Source organism: Peromyscus leucopus, chromosome 9 (assembly GCF_004664715.2).
Source record: "Peromyscus leucopus breed LL Stock chromosome 9, UCI_PerLeu_2.1, whole genome shotgun sequence".
NCBI lineage: Eukaryota > Metazoa > Chordata > Mammalia > Rodentia > Cricetidae > Peromyscus > Peromyscus leucopus.
Genome location: NC_051070.1, coordinates 49879004 through 49896273, shown reverse-complemented (window position 1 = coordinate 49896273; position 17270 = coordinate 49879004). Strand labels below are relative to the sequence as shown.

General features: G+C 43.9%; 1 protein-coding gene across 1 annotated transcript; it reads left to right on the top strand.

Moving 5' to 3' along the window:
• The first annotated feature begins 7981 nt into the window (after positions 1-7981).
• Positions 7982-16264, top strand: Med4 (mediator complex subunit 4). The gene is made up of 7 exons (XM_028877653.2): positions 7982-8160; positions 9223-9289; positions 10831-11001; positions 12792-12849; positions 14209-14295; positions 14782-14913; positions 15593-16264. Exons 1-7 carry the CDS (start codon positions 8009-8011, stop codon positions 15763-15765), a joined length of 840 nt encoding a protein of 279 aa, XP_028733486.1. The 5' UTR covers positions 7982-8008; the 3' UTR covers positions 15766-16264.
• Positions 16265-17270: the final 1006 nt, after the last annotated feature.

Sequence of the window (17270 nt, the reverse complement as noted above, 5' to 3'; positions counted from 1 at the left end):
GGTTCAGACATCGAGCAGGTTGAGACCGTCTGCAATCATTTTGTACTGCTATCGTAGAACCCCTCAGGCTGGATCTTTATGATAAACAGAAATGCAATGGTTCGTGACCTTGAGCTGGGAAGAAGAAGACGTAGGAGCCACATCTGGCAAGGCCCTTCTTGCTACGCATTTAAAGTAAGTCGTTGGTGACTCCGGCATTTGAAGCTAGAGGGTGGCCACAGGCCTGATGGCAGCTTGGTTTACATTGTGATTTGTAGCAGGCTAGTGGGGTAGTACATCATCTCACCTAAAAACAAACAAAACGGTGGTGATGGAGTGCTCTGTCTCTCTGGCTGATTTATCTTTCCCTGGTCCTCTCTGTTCCTGCCTATCTTCTAGCCTCTCCTAATACTAAGCCTAACACACTTCTATTTTGGGCTCTCTGTTTTTAGGTACCTTCTCTGGGTGATCCCTGTGTGTGTGTGTGTGTGTGTGTGTGTGTGTGTGTGTCTGTTGTCTGTCTGTCTGTCTGTCTGTCTGTCTCTCACTCTCCCATTCTCTCTCACTCTCTGATTCTCTGTCTCTCTGTGTGTCTCTGTCTCTCTATCTCTCTGTGTGTATCATTCTCATTCTGTGTGTGTGTGTGTGTGTGTGTGTGTGCATTTGTGAGCACCCATGTGGAAGCCAGAAGAGGGTGCCAGTAGTCTTCCTCTCCTTCTCTCTACCTTATTTCTTGAGACAGGGTCTCTCATCAACCTGAAGTGCTCATTTTAGCTAGTCTGGCTGGCAGCAGACTTCTGGATCTTGCCTGCCTCTGTCTCCCCACCCAATACCACAGTCATCGGCACACATGGCCATGCTCAGATTTTACACGGGTGCTGAGGATTTGAACTCAGGGCCTCTTGCTTCCACAGCCAGCACCTTCACCTATGAAGACATCTCTCTAAGCAACTTTAGGAACTTCCTTGTCTTCCTGTTGTTTTGTTCATTCTCATAGCCCAGCTCTCAGTTCAGTCCCCAGAACATACACAGAACTTGGGAAACATCTGTTAAAGAATAAATGAATCTGTGTGTTCAGGCACACACCTGTAATTTCAACCATTGGAAGGTTGAGGTAGAAGGATCAGGGACTCAAGGCCAGAGTAATCAATATAACAAGTTCAAGGCCAGCCTAAACTCCAACAGATCCTTCGTCAAAAGACAAAAACCAGAAGAATAAGTGAACCTGTCAGCGGAGGCCACGAAGAGACCCACCTTTCTTTAGTTACGACAACCAGTAAGTTTTTTTTTTATTTATTTATTTATTTATTTATTATGTATACAGTGTTCTGTCTGCGTGCCAGATCTCATTATAGATGGTTGTGAGCCACCATGTGGTTGCTGGGAATTGAACTCAGGACCTCTGGAAGAACAGCCAGTGCTCTTTAACCGCTGAGCCATCTCTCCAGCCCAACCGGTAAGTTTTTAATGATGCCTGAAATTGCAGGGAGACTGTGACTTTATTTTTAGATCCAATTCATTCTAGCTGACCTTTCCTTTGAAACCACACCACAAATATTTAAAGAGAATGAAAGATTTATCCTAAACAATTTGTTAGCCTCAAAGTCCAAGAATGTAGGGAGTTAAAAATCAAATGCTGCACTGGCCACAGGGCTAATGACTTTAACTAGCTTAGAATGTGGCACAGTTGGGATTTGTTTTTTTGCTATATTATGGACTTCAATTTAAAGTTATATTTTTATTTATTTCGTGTCGGCAGCAGTAAGGTTGCTTCCTTAATTTTAAATGCCTTTTTTTGTCCTGTCCCAGTTAAGTTGTTTGTGTAAAATGTGCAGTTGGGTTCCGGAGGGTGCTGGGGATCAGTTCCCCTGTGGTTTTTCCTGTTTGGAAAACAGTGTCCGCTTGCCTCCTGATACAGAGTAACCATTCCTTGACCCCTGCTGTTAGAGGGGTATATAAGCCCATGTTGGTACGAATAAAGAGAGCTGCTTCCCTGACAAACTGAAACTGGGTGTCTAGAGAGCTGTTTAACCTCCGTGTCCCTTGTGGGCTGTGGCGATTTTGTACGTGTGTGTGTGTGTGTGTGTGTGTGTGTGTGTGTGTGTGTGTGTGTACATTCTGTGGCCAAAGGACAGCCTGGGGACTCAGTGCTCTCCTTTCACCATGTGGGTCCTGGGGATGGAACTCTGGTCATTAGGGTTGGCAGCAAGTGTCTTTAGTTGCTGAGCCATCTTGCCTGCCCATATTGTGGTTTTGAAATGAGGAGGTAGGTTGCTTCTGAGGAAGGTTTTCCAGTGTAGCTCATTCATATTGTGAATCTTCCTAATGCACAGAAGTCTTAGTTAACTGGGTAACTCAATTTATGAAAAACAATTTAAATGACACATTTTGAAGCTTTCTAATTGATTTTAAACATTGGTGCTGTTTTCCTAAAGCACAACTTACTGAGACCCATACCCTGACCTAGTAACTTCTATTTTATTTTTTTGAAAGAGATCTCACTGTGTAGCTGAGGCTCGCCTTGAACTTGTGATTTTACTGTCTCAGCCACCCAAGACTTGCCGTTCCAAGCATATGCCACCACACTGAGCTCCCTGCTGAGAGGTGACAGAGTTTCAGATACAGTAAGTGGTAATTAGTAATAGTGAAACTTGGCCTTCTGGAGCCCATCCCTGGTATGGGAGTTTGAATGAAAATGGCCCCATAGGTTCATAAGGACTGGGAAGTGTGGCCTCATTAGAGTTGGTGTGGTATTGTTGGAGGAAGTGTGTCACTTGGGGTGGGCTTTGAGGTCTCAGAAGCTCAAGCCAGACCTAGTGTGATTCAGGCTTTTCCTGCTGCCTGCAGATCTAGATGTAGAACTCTCAGCTGTCTCTCCAGCACCATGTCTGCCTGCCTGCCTGCCGCCATGTTTCCTGCCATGACAGTAATGGACTAAACCTCTGAACTGAAAGCCAGCCCCAACTAAATGTTTTCCTTTATAAGAGTTTCTGTGGTCATGGTGTCTCTTCACAGCAATAAAAGCCTAACTTGCCGGGTGGTGGTGGCTCAGCTTTAATCCAGCACTCAGCAAGCAGCGATCTCTGAGTTTGAGCACCTGGCTACAATGAGTTCAGAAAGCTCAAAGCTACAAGAAACTGTTCAAAAAATAAAAATAAAAATAAAAGCCTAACTAAGACACCTTGGTAAGCACAAACTGAAGCTTGATGTTGAAGTAGTTATTATTTTTACTTGAGATTAGAGGCTCTGAGATCCATGCCTTCTGGTAGAGTCTCAATGCTTTTTGCTTCTTGGAAAATGGAGTTAATGGATGTAGTGGGCCTTGTTTCCTTCTCTCATTGCCCGGCTCCTGGGAGAGGAATGACTAATTCTGCTTCTCTACCTCATCCTTCATCTTGAACAGGAGCCTGTAAACTTAATTTGGGAAATGGCTAGGGAAAGGAGCTCCCAAAACAGAGGCAGATGATGGACTAATGCCTACAAGTTTCCATAGCAGTGTCCAGCACCGTAACTGTGAGATATTCCATCTTTGGTTGAGGATGTTTCACATTTTGGAATCTGCTTTAAAGTATGTCGAGGACTATGTGAAATATTGAGAATAAGCTTTTTCTTATTTTCTTGCAGGCAAGCTGTAAGTAATTCTAATTTGTTTTTAGTGTCTTTAATTTCCCCTTGTATCTTGTCTTTGGTGATTTCAGCATCCCTATCAATAGTAAATTCAATATTTATTAGTGCCCACTTGCTTATTACATCGTGTGTAGTCGTCACATACAAAGGAGGAATTGCTGAATACAACACTGGTGTACAGACACGCTGGTGGCTGGGGAAGCTATTGAGTGTCTTGGTCTATGCAGTGCTGCTATAACAAAACCTCCGGCACTGGGTAATGTGTAAGGAACAGAAATTTGGTTGGGTGAGAAAGGTGTTTGTTGTCAACCCTGAAGACCTGAGTTCAGTCCCCAGAACCCACATAGTGGAAGGAGAGAACCAACTCCTGAAAACTGCTTTTCCTCTCATGGTTCTAGAGGGTGAAAAGTCCAGGACCAAGGGTTCGATTCTAGTGAGGGCCCATGAAAAAAGGGCCGGAGGGCTCGACTGCCAGAGGGAAGAGGACCCTCACTCCCTAGTAACTAACTCACTCCGTGAAATAACAGCATCAATCCATTCACAGGAGTTCCCGCTCACCTCCTAAAAGGTTCAGTTCTCCACGCTCAACTGTTGGGGTGTTTGTGTGCCAGGCAGACTGTCTGTGGGCATGTGGGTGAGCATGTGGGTGGGCATGTGGGTGGGCATGTGGGTGGTCTCACACAATGCAGACAGGTTATGGAAGCCCCTTCTGATTTTGCTTCTTGGTGCATGGAGTAAAGCAAGATCCTAAATTGGGAGGGGAGGGAAAAGGGGATGCTGGGTACTCGGAGACAGGCAGCAATGTGAAATAATGCCGAGGAGATGGAGAGGATTTAGAACATGGACATGGCGTGATCATGTAGTCTCAGTGAGAGTTACTGGAGATCCCGGGTTTCTAGTCATGAATTTTTAGTATAACCGAGAGGCCGGTATGTTTTTCTCCATCTGTATTCATCTGTGTTGGTATAGACAGGTAGCAGCCAAAGTTGCACTTAGCCTAGTGTGAGGTCTTGACAGGACAGCGACATATATCAGGATGGGGAGAGGGCCTGGGAATGTAGCTCAGTGGTAGAGTACTTGCCTAATATTCAGAAGGCCCTGGCTTCGGTATGCGGTACCAAAAAAAAAAAAAAAAAAAAAGAGTGGGGTGGGGTGGGGAGAGCAGGTCACATGCACATTCGAGGCAGTATCGTTCGGTGAACCCTGCAGATCCTTAAGGACATGCAAGCCCTCCATATACGCCACTGGGGCTGTTCCCATAGCTCTGCTGTTTTGGAGGTCAGAGTCTGAGACCAAGGAGCCTAAAGCCAGAAGGCCTGGCTTGCTGTTTCCCTCTGAGGCTTCCAAAGAGCCACCTCACTGCGTCCTCACAGGGCCTTTTCTTTGTATCTCTGGCACATCTCTTACTCTCTTTAGGGTACCGGTCAGGTGGCTAGGGCCCTACCCTAATAACCCTTATTTGATGTAATCACCTCTTTAAAGGCCCTGTCTTCAAACTTTTCACATTTCCTGCCCACAGGGAGACATTCATAATATAGCCCAGCATGGTGGAACACACTTTCAATACCAGCACTTGGAAGGCAGAGAGATAGGTCAGCCTGGTCTACATAGAGAATTCCAGGGCAGCTAGAGCTATGTAGTTAAGACCCTGTCTCAAAAAAAATCATAAGTTTATAACTGAGGAAAGTTTTCATAGAGCAGAACTATGTATCTGGTCTTTTGACACTTTTCTCTTTAAAAATCCCTGCAGAGCTTCTCTATTAGATACCTGATGTAAATAACAACCAATAGATGGGTGCAAATAACAGTGAAGCATGTGAGCATCACGGATTTCACAGACTCTTGGATCCTAAACTAGGACAGAGGAAGAGGAATGGGATATTGATGAGACATAGAGTTCTGGTTCATCATCATAGGAAAGAAATACACATGTAAAGAGTTCAATAGACATATAGGGTATATGCAGATCCTCTTAAAAATCGGGGAGCAAATAGTAAAAGTCATATTTAAAAATACTGAAAGTAATTGCCTCCATGGAATGGCACGTGGTAGAAAGTGGGGCTCTGGAAGTGACAGTGTTAACATTTTGTTTGTCAAATGCTTATTTTCATGTTTATAAATACGGTTTATTATGATGCCTGATGATTGATGTGTTCACAGCAAAGCATCATAGAGATGGGGGTAGGCAGAAAACAAAAGGAGTCCGTGAGTCTCTTGCACTGTATAAGGAAGAAGGCACCCTGCCTCATGAACACAAACATTCTGATCTCTAACACAAATATCCCCGCACTGTGGATGCGCATGGCCTCATGGCAGCACCTGTAACTTATCCTCGTTTATTCTAATTCGAGTTCACCAAACAACTATGGCGATAATGGACTTTCCTATAGGTCTGTTCTTGGGAAAATGTGCTCAGCACCATTGTTTTTCATTATATGTGAATAAACTGACATTCTGGATTACACAGCTGTGCCTGTGAGTGGATTTATAAACACGAGTCTCTCAGGGAACTGTGGGTTCTGCATGCCCAGGAGGAGTCAGACGCCACGGGACAGTGGACAGGACTAGACCCGAAATGGTGAGAGCAGAGTCACTACTACTGTCCCATCCAGTGGCTGGCCGTGAGTAGTGTCTTCACCCTGTCTTTTTGCTAATAGCAACACGACTCAGCAAGAGTCCTCATTCCCAGCAGCTGGAATTCTCAGTTTTCCAGGGAGGGAAAGTTCCCTACTGTGTTGAAGAGCGGGAAGAGACACACTTCCAATGCTGATACACTGTCCTGCTGTGGAATACGTACTTCGTCAGTTATTTACACTGTTTTCTTGAACTGCCATTCACGCATTCTGTTGATTCATTCAGTTCTCCAGTCATCTTGACTAATGAGCAAAGCATTTTGATGGAAGATACAGGAGCCTAAAGATGAGTTCTAAAAAAACCAAGAAAGCAACCCAACCAAATGCCGTCAGATGGTGGGTAGGATGTGCGCATAAATGGAGTATTGTTCAGACTTCAGGAGAGGAAACTCTGGAATCCATTTCAATGTGGATGAAACTTGAGGGCATTTATGCTAAATGAAATCAGCCTGGTGTAGTGGCTCAGCATTCAGTAAGCTGAGATGAGCAGGAGAGTTCCTTCCTTGATTAGGACTAACTCACACAGCAAGATTCTGCCTCAAAAGAAAAGAAAAGCCCATACCTGAACAGTCTGTGTGATTTATCTCATACAAAACACCTAGAACAGTCAGATAGAAACAGAAAGTACACTGGGTGTTTTGGCGCACACCTTTGGAGGCGGAGGCAGGTGGATCTCTGTGAGTTCGAGGCCAGCCTGGTCTGCAAAGCAAGTTCCAGGACAGCCAGGACTATTACATAGAGAAACCCTGTCTTCAAAAACAAAAACAAACAAACAACCCCCGCCTCAAAACAAAAAGAAAGAGAAATTACAATGTGGTTTCCAGGAATGGGAAGTTGGTCTTTAGAGAGTATAAAATTTACATTTTACAAGATGAAAAGAGTTGGAGATGGATGTTGTTTAACAGCAGTTTTGTTTTGAGACAGGATTTCTTTATGGAATTTCTGTCCTGGAATTCTCGTTGTAGGCCAGGCTGGCCTAGAACTCAGAAATCTGCCTGCCTCTAAAGGTGTATACCACCACCACCCTTCTTATTTAACCTCAATTTAAGACCAGTGAACCCTATACATAGAGTGGTTAAGATACTGAATTTTAATAGCCTGGTGGTGATGGCACATGCCTTTAATCCCAGCACTCCAGGGCTTGGGATATGGCTCAGTAGGTAGAGGGCTTGCCTAGCATGCATGGAGCTCTAGGTTCAAGCCCCTGTCCTTCATAAACCAGGTGCGGTAGCACATGCCTAGGCAACATGAGACACTATTAAAAAACAAAAAAACAAAAAACTTGAAAATCCCAGCACTCTGGAGCAGAGGTAGACAGAGCTCTGAGTTTGCCAAACAAAGAGTGGGAAAGGGAAAAAGAATTTTAGTTCCTGCTTTAAGATGCTTACTACAAACCTCATGGGAGAACAAACTCGGTGGCCGGGATGATATTTATGGGAATACAGACAAAATGGAAATTAATAATTATGCAATTCTCTCAGTTTCTTAAAATCCGTTTGTTAGAAACTTTCCTCTGCGGCTGAGGAAGCAGAAGACCCCGGAGACTGGGCACTGTGTCTCTCTCTCTCTCGCTTTCATCCTGAGTCCAGCTGGCGCAAGCCAGCCTGGGGCGCAACACAAGTCCTCCTCCACCCAGCAGAGGGCGCCCGAACTGCAGTGCACCTCCAGGACCATAGGCGGCGCTCTAGCGCGGCCTCTCTGTCCCATCCTCGGTGGCTCTTCCTTCCGTCTTCCGGCCCCGCCCCTCCTGCCGCTCGCTCCCAGTGCGCATGCGGCGGTCGGGGAGCGGCTGGGCGATGGCGGCTTCTTCAAGTGGGGAGAAGGAGAAGGAGCGGGTGGGAGGCGTCTCGGTGATGGCAGGCGTTGGCAGCACACGAGAGCGGCTGCTCTCTGCGCTGGAAGATCTGGAGGTCTTGTCGAGGTAACCGCGGCCTGGGAAGCTGGTCGGGCCGGCGTCGGCTGTGGGCGTGGGCGAGGGTAGGCGGCTGGGGAGTCTCCCCGGAGTGCGGTGTCCTGGGGTCTGCTGCCTGCCGGGGCTTTGGGCGGCACTTCCCCACCCAGGGGACATCTCAGTGACAATGACCTGGAACCCCCAAGACAGTCAAAACTGCAGTCGCCTGTAAGAAAGGACCCTACCCACGGACACTCAACAGATAGTTAAAGGGAGTGCACTGGGGTGTGAGGAGCTGATGAGGTGCTGGGGTCCTGGGGTCAAGGGAAGGCGAGATGCCGACGCGAAGGAGCCCAGGGTCACGAGGGAGTCAGATGTGTAAGAACTGCTGGGAACCAGTTTGATGAGGGTCGAGCTGCAGCCTTCTGGAGTCCACTGATGGGCCTCCTCCTGGTGTTAGCAAGGCAAGCTTCCCCGAGAAATGGGCTGCTGCGAAGTCATCAGACTCATTAGGCGGCTGGTATGTGATTCCGTCATCCGAAAAAGCCCGGAAACCTGCAGGACTTGGTGGGATGATGGCTGGTCTGTGGCAGAGATAGATTAAATTATGTGTCCTCCATATTTATGGTCAACGATAGTCCTAAATCTGTCAGTTGAAGCCTCGTAAGGGGAAAGCCCCCATCGTCGTGACAGTCAGGACTGCCCTTACTTCAAGAAAACAGACCTACGTAAGCTGCAGCCCTTCTGGAATTGGCCGGCAGGCCCACAGTCCAGGTCAGGTAGTTTCTTTTTTTGTAAAGCACAGCTGAGACTTTTGGTGATGATGTGCGTAGCCTGTGAGAGCTGAAGTGGGTACAGTCCCATGAGTGTCCAGCTTGCTGGGGGGACCATGAACCCAATAGTCTTGGGGCAGAGAGCAGGTCAAACAGTTTCTTTTTATGTACTTTCACAGATTTTCTTTTTACTGTGTTCTTAAAAGGTTTCACTAGGTAGCCCAAGCTGGCCTGAATACGTCTCCCCCGCCACCCCTCTCCCCCAATACTGAGTTTACAGGCAAGCACCACCCTACCCTGATGGTTATTTTTCTTTTAGGGAACTTATAGAAATGCTGGCAATTTCAAGAAATCAGAAGCTGTTACAGCTGGATGAGGAAAACCAGGTAAACGGTTAATTTTTTTAATCTAAAAAGCCGTGGTGGCACACACCTTCAGAGGCAGGCAGATCTCTGTGAATTTGAGGCCATCCTGGTCTACAGAGTGAGTTCAGGACAGCCAGAGCTACATAGTGAGACACTGTCTAAATAAAACTGTGCTTTTTAAAAAAAGTATCAATTTAAAGATTTCAAGTAACATCCTGTTCTCACCAAAACAAATATGATCTTTTTTTTTTCCTCAGTCTTTTTAGACAGGGTTTATCTGTGCTGGCTGTCCTTGAACTCAGAGATCCATTTGCCTCTTCCAAGTCCTGGGATTAAAGGCTTGTGCCACCATCACCCATCTCTTTTTCTTTTTTTTTAAAGATGGATTTTTATGTAACCCCAGCTTGCCTTGAACTTACTGATTCTCCTGCCTTTACCTCAGTGTTGGGATTACTGGTGTGGTAAACCTGACTGGCGTGCTGAGTTCTTCTGTGTGTTGTAACATGCAGTATATCATGAGTCCTTGAAACAGTCTGGTATATAACAGGTGTTATTAGGGAAGATTTCTTTTTAGAGAAAATAGGCTCCTGGAGGGCAGTGACTTCCTGTGTATACTGCTGGCAAATGAAGGGCTACAAACTGAACCCCAGGCTTATGTTGCCCATTAACCTTGTGGTATTTTGCCATATCTGCATACCACCTATTGTCTGTCTGTCTGTCTGTCTATATCCATCCATCCATCTCTATCTATATATTTTTTTTGTTTGTTTGTTTGGTTTTTTTTTTGATGACAGGCAGATTTCTGCCTCTGCCTCCCAGTGCTGGGATTAAAGGTGGGTGCCACTACTGCCCAGCTTATTTTATTATTTGTTTGAAACTACCTCATTTTCTAGGCTCTTTGCACTATAAGCAATACTGGGTGTGAAATTACAGTTTTAAATGTATCCCAGTTAGCTTCTAATAGCTGACTTCTAATAGCTTTTAATATATTAGTGCAACTTGCATCTCAAGATTTTTAAAGTTTTTGGTGCCAACTAAAGTCACCTCAAACCATTATACCTTGGAAGAGCTTTTTATTCCATTGGTTTTTTTTTTTTTTTTTTTTTGTTTTTTTTTTTTTTGATGTTTGTTTTTTGAGACCGGTTTTTCTGTAGTTTTGGTGCCTATCCTGGATCTTGCTTGCTCTGTAGACCAGGCTGGCCTTGAACTCACAGAGATTCACCTGGCTCTGCCTCCAGAGTGCTGGGATTAAAGTCGTGCACCACTGCTGCCCAGCTATTTCATTGTATGTTATGTTTAAGGACAAACTTTTTAATTTTATCTTTGGGAGATGAATAAACCTGAATTTAGCACAGTACTATTTCTGAAAGATTTGTTCATGGAAAGGAGCAGAATAAGTGGAAATTCTTTATCTTCAGACTGTTTCCCCAAATTACCACAAATGGGCTGTGTATATTGTTAATACTGATTATAAACCTAGCCAATTCAAGTATGGGTTCTTGGTCTCGTTGGTGGTACCCTTGACTATCCTGTTATCTGATGGAATCAACTCTTTTTGTCAGGTCTTGGAGTTGCTAATTCACAGAGATGGGGATTTTCAAGAACTAATGAAATTAGCACTTACTCAGGGAAAAGTCCACCATGAAATGCAAGCTTTAGAAAAAGAAGTTGAGAAGAGGGACAGTGATATTCAGCAGCTGCAGAAACAGCTGAAGGAGGCAGAGCAGATACTGGTGAGTCGACCGTTAGTCCTGAAGAGGGCTGCTTCATTCTCTTCTGAAAGGTCTGGCTACATTTTGAAGGGGAAAACTCTCCCTCCCCCTTTATTGTTTTTTTTTGATTTTTCGAGATGGTTTCTCCGTGTAGTCTTGGCTGTCCTGGAACTTGCTCTGTAGACCAGGCTGGCCTCTAACTCAGAGATCTACCTGCCTCTGCCAAGTGCTGGGATTAAAGGCATGTGCCACTACTGCTTGGCTTTATTTAAATATTTTAAATTATAAAAATAGGAAGCTTTACTTTAATTTGGCCTAATTCAGGTTTGATACTAGTAGTTAAAATCTCCAGTTTATGAAATATTTTAAGTCAATAAACATGTACTATTTTCACAAATTCTTTAAAATTTTATTATTTTGTTTTTCCATCTTAAGGTAGGCAAGTTTGTTATCGATCAAGGCTCTATACTAGGTTTTCCTTTGATATCTACTATTTAAAACATTTTTATTTACATTTTTAAAAAGATTTATTCACGCAGTTTGTGTATATGGATGTTTTGTCTGTATGTACATTTGCACATCAGAAGAGGGCATCAGAACCCATGCCACTACAGATACAGATTGTTGTGACCTTCATGTGGGTGCTGGGAGTTGAACTCAGGGCCTCTGGAGGTGCAGCCAGTGCTCTTAACCACTGAGCTATCTCCCAGCCCCTTTTATTTACATTTTTAAAGAAAAAGATTTTTATGTGTATGAATGTTTTGTCCATGTAAGTGCACCAAATATTTGCAGTGCTGGCAGAGGCCAGAAGAGGGCATCAGGCCCCTGAACTAGACTAACAGATTATTTTGAGTTGCAGTGTGGGTATGGTTGCCAGGAACTGAACCTAGGTCCTTGTATGATGAGCCATCTCTGTCAGCTCCTTTCCTTTACCTTAAGACAGGGTCTCCCTATGTACTCTGGCTGGACTAGAACTCTCTAGGTAGACCAGGCTGCCCTCAAACTTGGAGCTATCTACCTGCCTCTGCCTCCTGGGTGCTGGGATTAAAGGTGTGCACCACCATGCTGGCTTGGCTACTTCTTTTGAAGAAGTAGTTCATTTGCTCTGATTAGTCCAGTTACTTTGCTAACTGCTAACGTAATTATCGTAGGATCACAGAAACGACTGAGTGTGACTTCCATGTGACTCAGTGGTGCTGCCATTCTTGTCCCTGATGAACAGCTTCCAGATGTGTCACATGGGCTCCAGGAAAAGGAGTCTGAGTGGCTTAGGGTAACTTAGAATCCCCAAAAAGAGACCCCAAGTAAATGCTTTGGGGTTTTTGTTTTGATTTTAATAAATGCTTTTAAAAATTATTTTTTTCTTATGAAAGTAATATTTACTCACCAGAAAAAAAATCAGACATACAGAAAAGTAGGAAAAAAGAAAATTTCCTTTTGTTTTGTTGCTCGAAATCCACATTTGTTACATCTGTTTGTTTTGTTTTTAGAGACAGGGTTGGTTTATTTCTTTTGGGTTCTGAGCATGCTTTTACTTGCACCCCCACCTTTCCCTCTCCCATCCTCCTTCCCCAGTGTTCCCTCCCTGTCCTTCCATATATTCCTAACAGATGTTTATTAATGGGAGGCTGAGTCATGAATATATTTCTTTCATTAAACCTATCAAGTGGAGTTTCAGAAGATTACAGTTAAATTTCAAAGATTTCTGAGTCTTAAAAGTTGTTCCTGTGGGTTAGTAACCTTGTGATTCAATCTAGAAACTGCTTGGCATAGTTAAGGATAATTTGCATTTTAAATTTTGTTTAAATTAGGCAACAGCTGTTTACCAAGCAAAGGAGAAACTCAAGTCAATAGAGAAAGCAAGAAAAGGTTAGTATCATGGGTAGGCTGGCTGACTTAAAATGCAAGTCTGTGTCTCAAGAAGCTGATAAAGGTTCAGGAGATGATTCAGTGGGTGAAAAGTTTGTGGTTCATGTGTGATCCCTAAAACCCATACAAAGCTGTGCGTGTGCCCATATTGACATGTTTTCACACACACCTACATACATTCTCACATGTGTTTATACATAAAACTTTTTTAAACTGATAAAAATACTAATCACACTGTTGAAAGGATGCCCAGTAGGTTTTCACTGTTAAGTGTGTTGTGTTCTTACATTGTAGTTGGCATCCCAGAGAGGGTAGACATGTCTTACAACCCTCCTCTAGTTATAAGAAGCAATCACTTGTGCCCTTCACTTACATGTATAGTAAAGACAGTAAAAACAGTCTATAAAACTGTTAAGAAAGAGAAAGGGGGTTTACATAGGATCTTGCAGGCTAGGCAGAGAGAACAATGGTGACCACACTAACCTGAGATGGGAGCACTGTTTGCTTGCCTGCCTTTTGCCCACTTTAAAGCCTTACATCAGAGCTCACTGGATCTCCAAATACTGAGAGTGTAATTATGGTTCTTTGGCTTTAATACCTTGTACATTTGGTCTGATTTGTTTTCCTCTGCCCGTTTGGAATCTGCTTCTGATGGTTAGAAATGTGAGAAAAGAGTTAACATTCTCTGAGAGATGGGAGGGCTTCTATAGCAAGAAACAAATCTTTAGGAGAGGTTGCCGACTGGTTAGAAGTCCATAGTGCTTTTTGAAATAGGTCCAAAGGATAGAAGGAAGAGCTGCTCCTGTTCCTCAGAGGCAGCTGCTATTTCTGTTTGGTGCCCGGTCCATCTAGAACCTCCTCCTCAGTAGTCAACAGGATGTGGACTGCTGGCTTAGCAGCGTGGATGTTGCTGGAATAAAGTGCTTTCCCCTCATTTTACTGTTCCTCACAGTGGTGGTCGGAAGAGTTCTGCATTTGATGGCCGCTAGTAATTGAGATTATTGAGCATTATCATACAGGTCTCAAATTTATGTTAGCTGATTTTGAAGAATGGTGTCTTGGTTCTTTAGTTTGGAAATGTTCATAACAGTTTCAGTGTATAAGCAGGTGTTAGGGAAGGTAGATGGCTGAGATTATCCTATTTTCTGATTAGTTTGAAGTTAAGTATGATGGGTGATTGTGATGTTTAGTTTGGAAATGTTCATAACAGTTTCAGTGTATATGCAGGTGTTAAGGAAGGTAGATGCTGAGATTATCCTATTTTCTGATTGTTTGAAATTAAGTCTGATGGGTGATAGTGATGTATACTCTTCTAAACTTATATTTGCTGATCTGAACTGTTCTATTTTCTCAACTCAGGCGCTATCTCCTCAGAAGAAATCATTAAATACGCACATAGAATTAGTGCAAGCAACGCTGTGTGTGCACCACTGACTTGGGTTCCAGGTAACATGCTTCTTATAGAAGATTAAAACTATTCAAATGTAGAATGCACTTGTCTAAAATAACATCTGCTAATAAAGGTGTCACAGTAAGGCCATCTGTGACCTGTTCTCTCTCAAGAGTATGTATCATTGTTACGTTTCCTACTAAAAAGTAAATTAAGTTGGAAGAATTGAGATTGTTATAATTTGCCTATCTCTGCCTCCTGAGGGCTGGGATTAATGGATGTGCCACCATGCCCAGCTTGAGAATTTTAAATGCAACCAGGCAAGGTATGGTAGTACATACTGTATAGTACATACTGTAAAGGCAACAACTGGAGAGGCTGAGGCGGGATTGCAAGTTTGAGGCCAGCATGGACTACATACTGAGACCCTTCTTGTCTCACGAAGAGCTTGAGGTTTTTAGTGTGCACCAAGGAAAGATTACTTCAAAGGACATAAAATGTTTCTTTAAAACCTGAGTTAGAAGCTCTTTTTATTGTTTTAGGAGACCCTCGGAGGCCGTACCCAACTGATTTAGAGATGAGAAGTGGATTGTTGGGTCAGATGAACAACCCTTCCACAAGTGGTGTGAATGGTCATCTCCCAGGGGATGCCCTTGCAGCAGGTAGACTGCCAGGTAATGTGAACTGGAAGGGTGTTTGCAAGCAGACCAAGGTTTTTCATAGGTGCCAGTGAAACATCATCTAGCAGCAAACACTTCTGTCCCTGCGTGCATCTTCTGTCACCCTCCCTGGCACTGGACCTTTCCTTTACTACTACTCTGAAGAGCATTTTTGCAATTGTGAGGCGGGCATGTTTTGTAGGTGCCATGTTTTAATGTGAAAGATTCTTTCTAAAGGAGAAGGGACGTAAGTGGGGGACTGTGCTTTCTGAAGCCCATTTTTAGCTATTACTTGTGTCCTAAAGTGTAGATTTGGGAACTCTGTGCTTATTAATTCCCAGATATTCCCTTCTTTCTCATTGCGATTGTACTACACTGTTGGTTAGTTATAATCCTTTTGAGAGACAAACCACACCAGCAACTTGAGTAGGAAGCTTGGAAGAATTATTAACTAGCAACAGATACGGATGACTAGCCATTATATATAGGACCATGGCACAGGACCCATGGCGGGGGTGGTAGATGGATGCAGTTTGTTGTTTGTGTGTTTAGCACATGTGAACCCTAATCTTGTTAGGTCTTTGGTACTACAAGGTAGGTGGGTAGATAGAATTAAAATACTTGCATAAAGGTGGGTGATTGACATGTAGGTGGATTACAGATAGAACTGATCCCATGTGCTTCTTTTCTCCAGATGTCCTTGCTCCACAGTACCCATGGCAGTCAAATGACATGTCTGTGAACATGCTCCCACCCAATCACAGCAGTGACTTTCTCCTGGAGCCTCCTGGGCACAACAAGGAAAACGAAGATGATGTCGAGGTTATGTCAACGGACTCTTCAAGCAGCAGCAGTGACTCCGATTGAAGAAGGCGTGTGGCAAGCAGCACACAACCAACTCCAGTCCTGTAGAGATCTGTCCAAAGGGAAATGCAGACCACAGACCGCTGGTTTTCTAGCTCATCTGCTGGGCACATGTTTGAGGATTAGTCAGCGTTCCTGTTGTGTTGGGTTCATGCTTAGCAGCTCTGGAAAGGAGACTGAAGGAGAATGACACACTACTCTGGGATTACTTGAAAGGGCTGAGCCAGGCATGGAGACTCATCCCTGTAATCCCAGCACCTGGGAGACTGAGGGATTGCTGCGTGTGCAGGGCCAGCTTGAGCTACATAGTAAGTTCTGAGCCGCACAGGGCTACAGAGCAGCCCTGGCCAGAACAAAGGCTGTGGAGTATGTGGTATTTCAAACGGAAAGTGCTCTCTTGAAAGTAGAGTCGGCTGCTTTTGTGGCGACAGAACTATCACTATTATTTAGATGTGGTTAATACTGTAATTTGTGTAAATAAACTTGCTTTTCTTTGTACTAATTTTTTCAATTTTCTTTTTAATTTATATATTTTTTTATTTAGGTACACCTTCAATGTAGGAAGGAAACATTTAAATCCAGTTGCACTTAAGCTGGGCAGTGGTGGCACATGCCTTTAATCCTAGCACTCACTCAGGGCAAAGGTAGGCAGATCTGAGTTGGAGGCCAGCCTGGTCTATAAAGCCAGTTCCAGGATAGCCAAGACTACAACAGAAATCCCTGTGTTGAAAACAGAAAGCAAACAAAAAATCTAGTTGCATTTGGTGATATTCAAATAAGATTCTGGTATATATGAGAATATACAAGATAAAATAACTATATCTTAACTAGTAATCACAATTAGGTTTCTGAGAACATTAATAGTTAAAAACATTTATTACAATCCCATACCACACAAACACAGAGTAAATTTTTTGTTGTTTTTACTTTTTCACAACAGGGTTTCTCCTGAGTGCTGGGGTTAAAGGTGTGCACCTGTGGTGATACTTTCTTAGCGTTCTAACAAATAAAGCTTGCCTGGAGATGAGAGTGTGGAGCTAGCCGCAAGAGGCCAGACAGTGGTGGCACACACCTTTGATCTCAGTACCTGGGAAGAGGAGACAGCGCCGCCCTTTGCAGTCTGAGGATTCCTGGAGGTAAATCTTTCTAGTGGCTGGCGCTCTCCTCATCTTTCAGCTTTCACCCTGATAGCTGCTGGGTTTTTGTTATTAAGACCAATTAGAACTGGAGCCCAGCGTGCCACCACCATCTGTCGATGGTTGTTCTTCACTCTTTGTTCTTTGGCTCTTTGGGGGCCCGCACCCAGCTCCCAAGTCATCACACATGGGAGACTTAATTCTTTCTTAGGAATGCCTGGCCTTACCTTGGCTTGTTTCTAGCCAGCTTTTCTTAAACTATCCCATCTACCTTTTGCTTTTTACCTTTCTCTGTTTCTGTATTTCTTTTCTTTCCGTCTTATTCCATGTCTGGCTATGTGGCTGGGTGGTTGGCTCTTATTCTTTCATCCT

What these genes read in the sequence shown, in the direction of transcription:
- Med4 (XM_028877653.2), top strand. Translation starts at nt 8,009, where the DNA reads ATGCGGCGGTCGGGGAGCGGCTGGGCGATGGCGGCTTCTTCAAGTGGG. An exon ending in GATCTGGAGGTCTTGTCGAG is followed by an intron (nt 8,161 to 9,222) that starts GTAACCGCGGCC and finishes TTTTTCTTTTAG; the next exon opens with GGAACTTATAGAAATGCTGG. An exon ending in AGGAGGCAGAGCAGATACTG is followed by an intron (nt 11,002 to 12,791) that starts GTGAGTCGACCG and finishes TGTTTAAATTAG; the next exon opens with GCAACAGCTGTTTACCAAGC.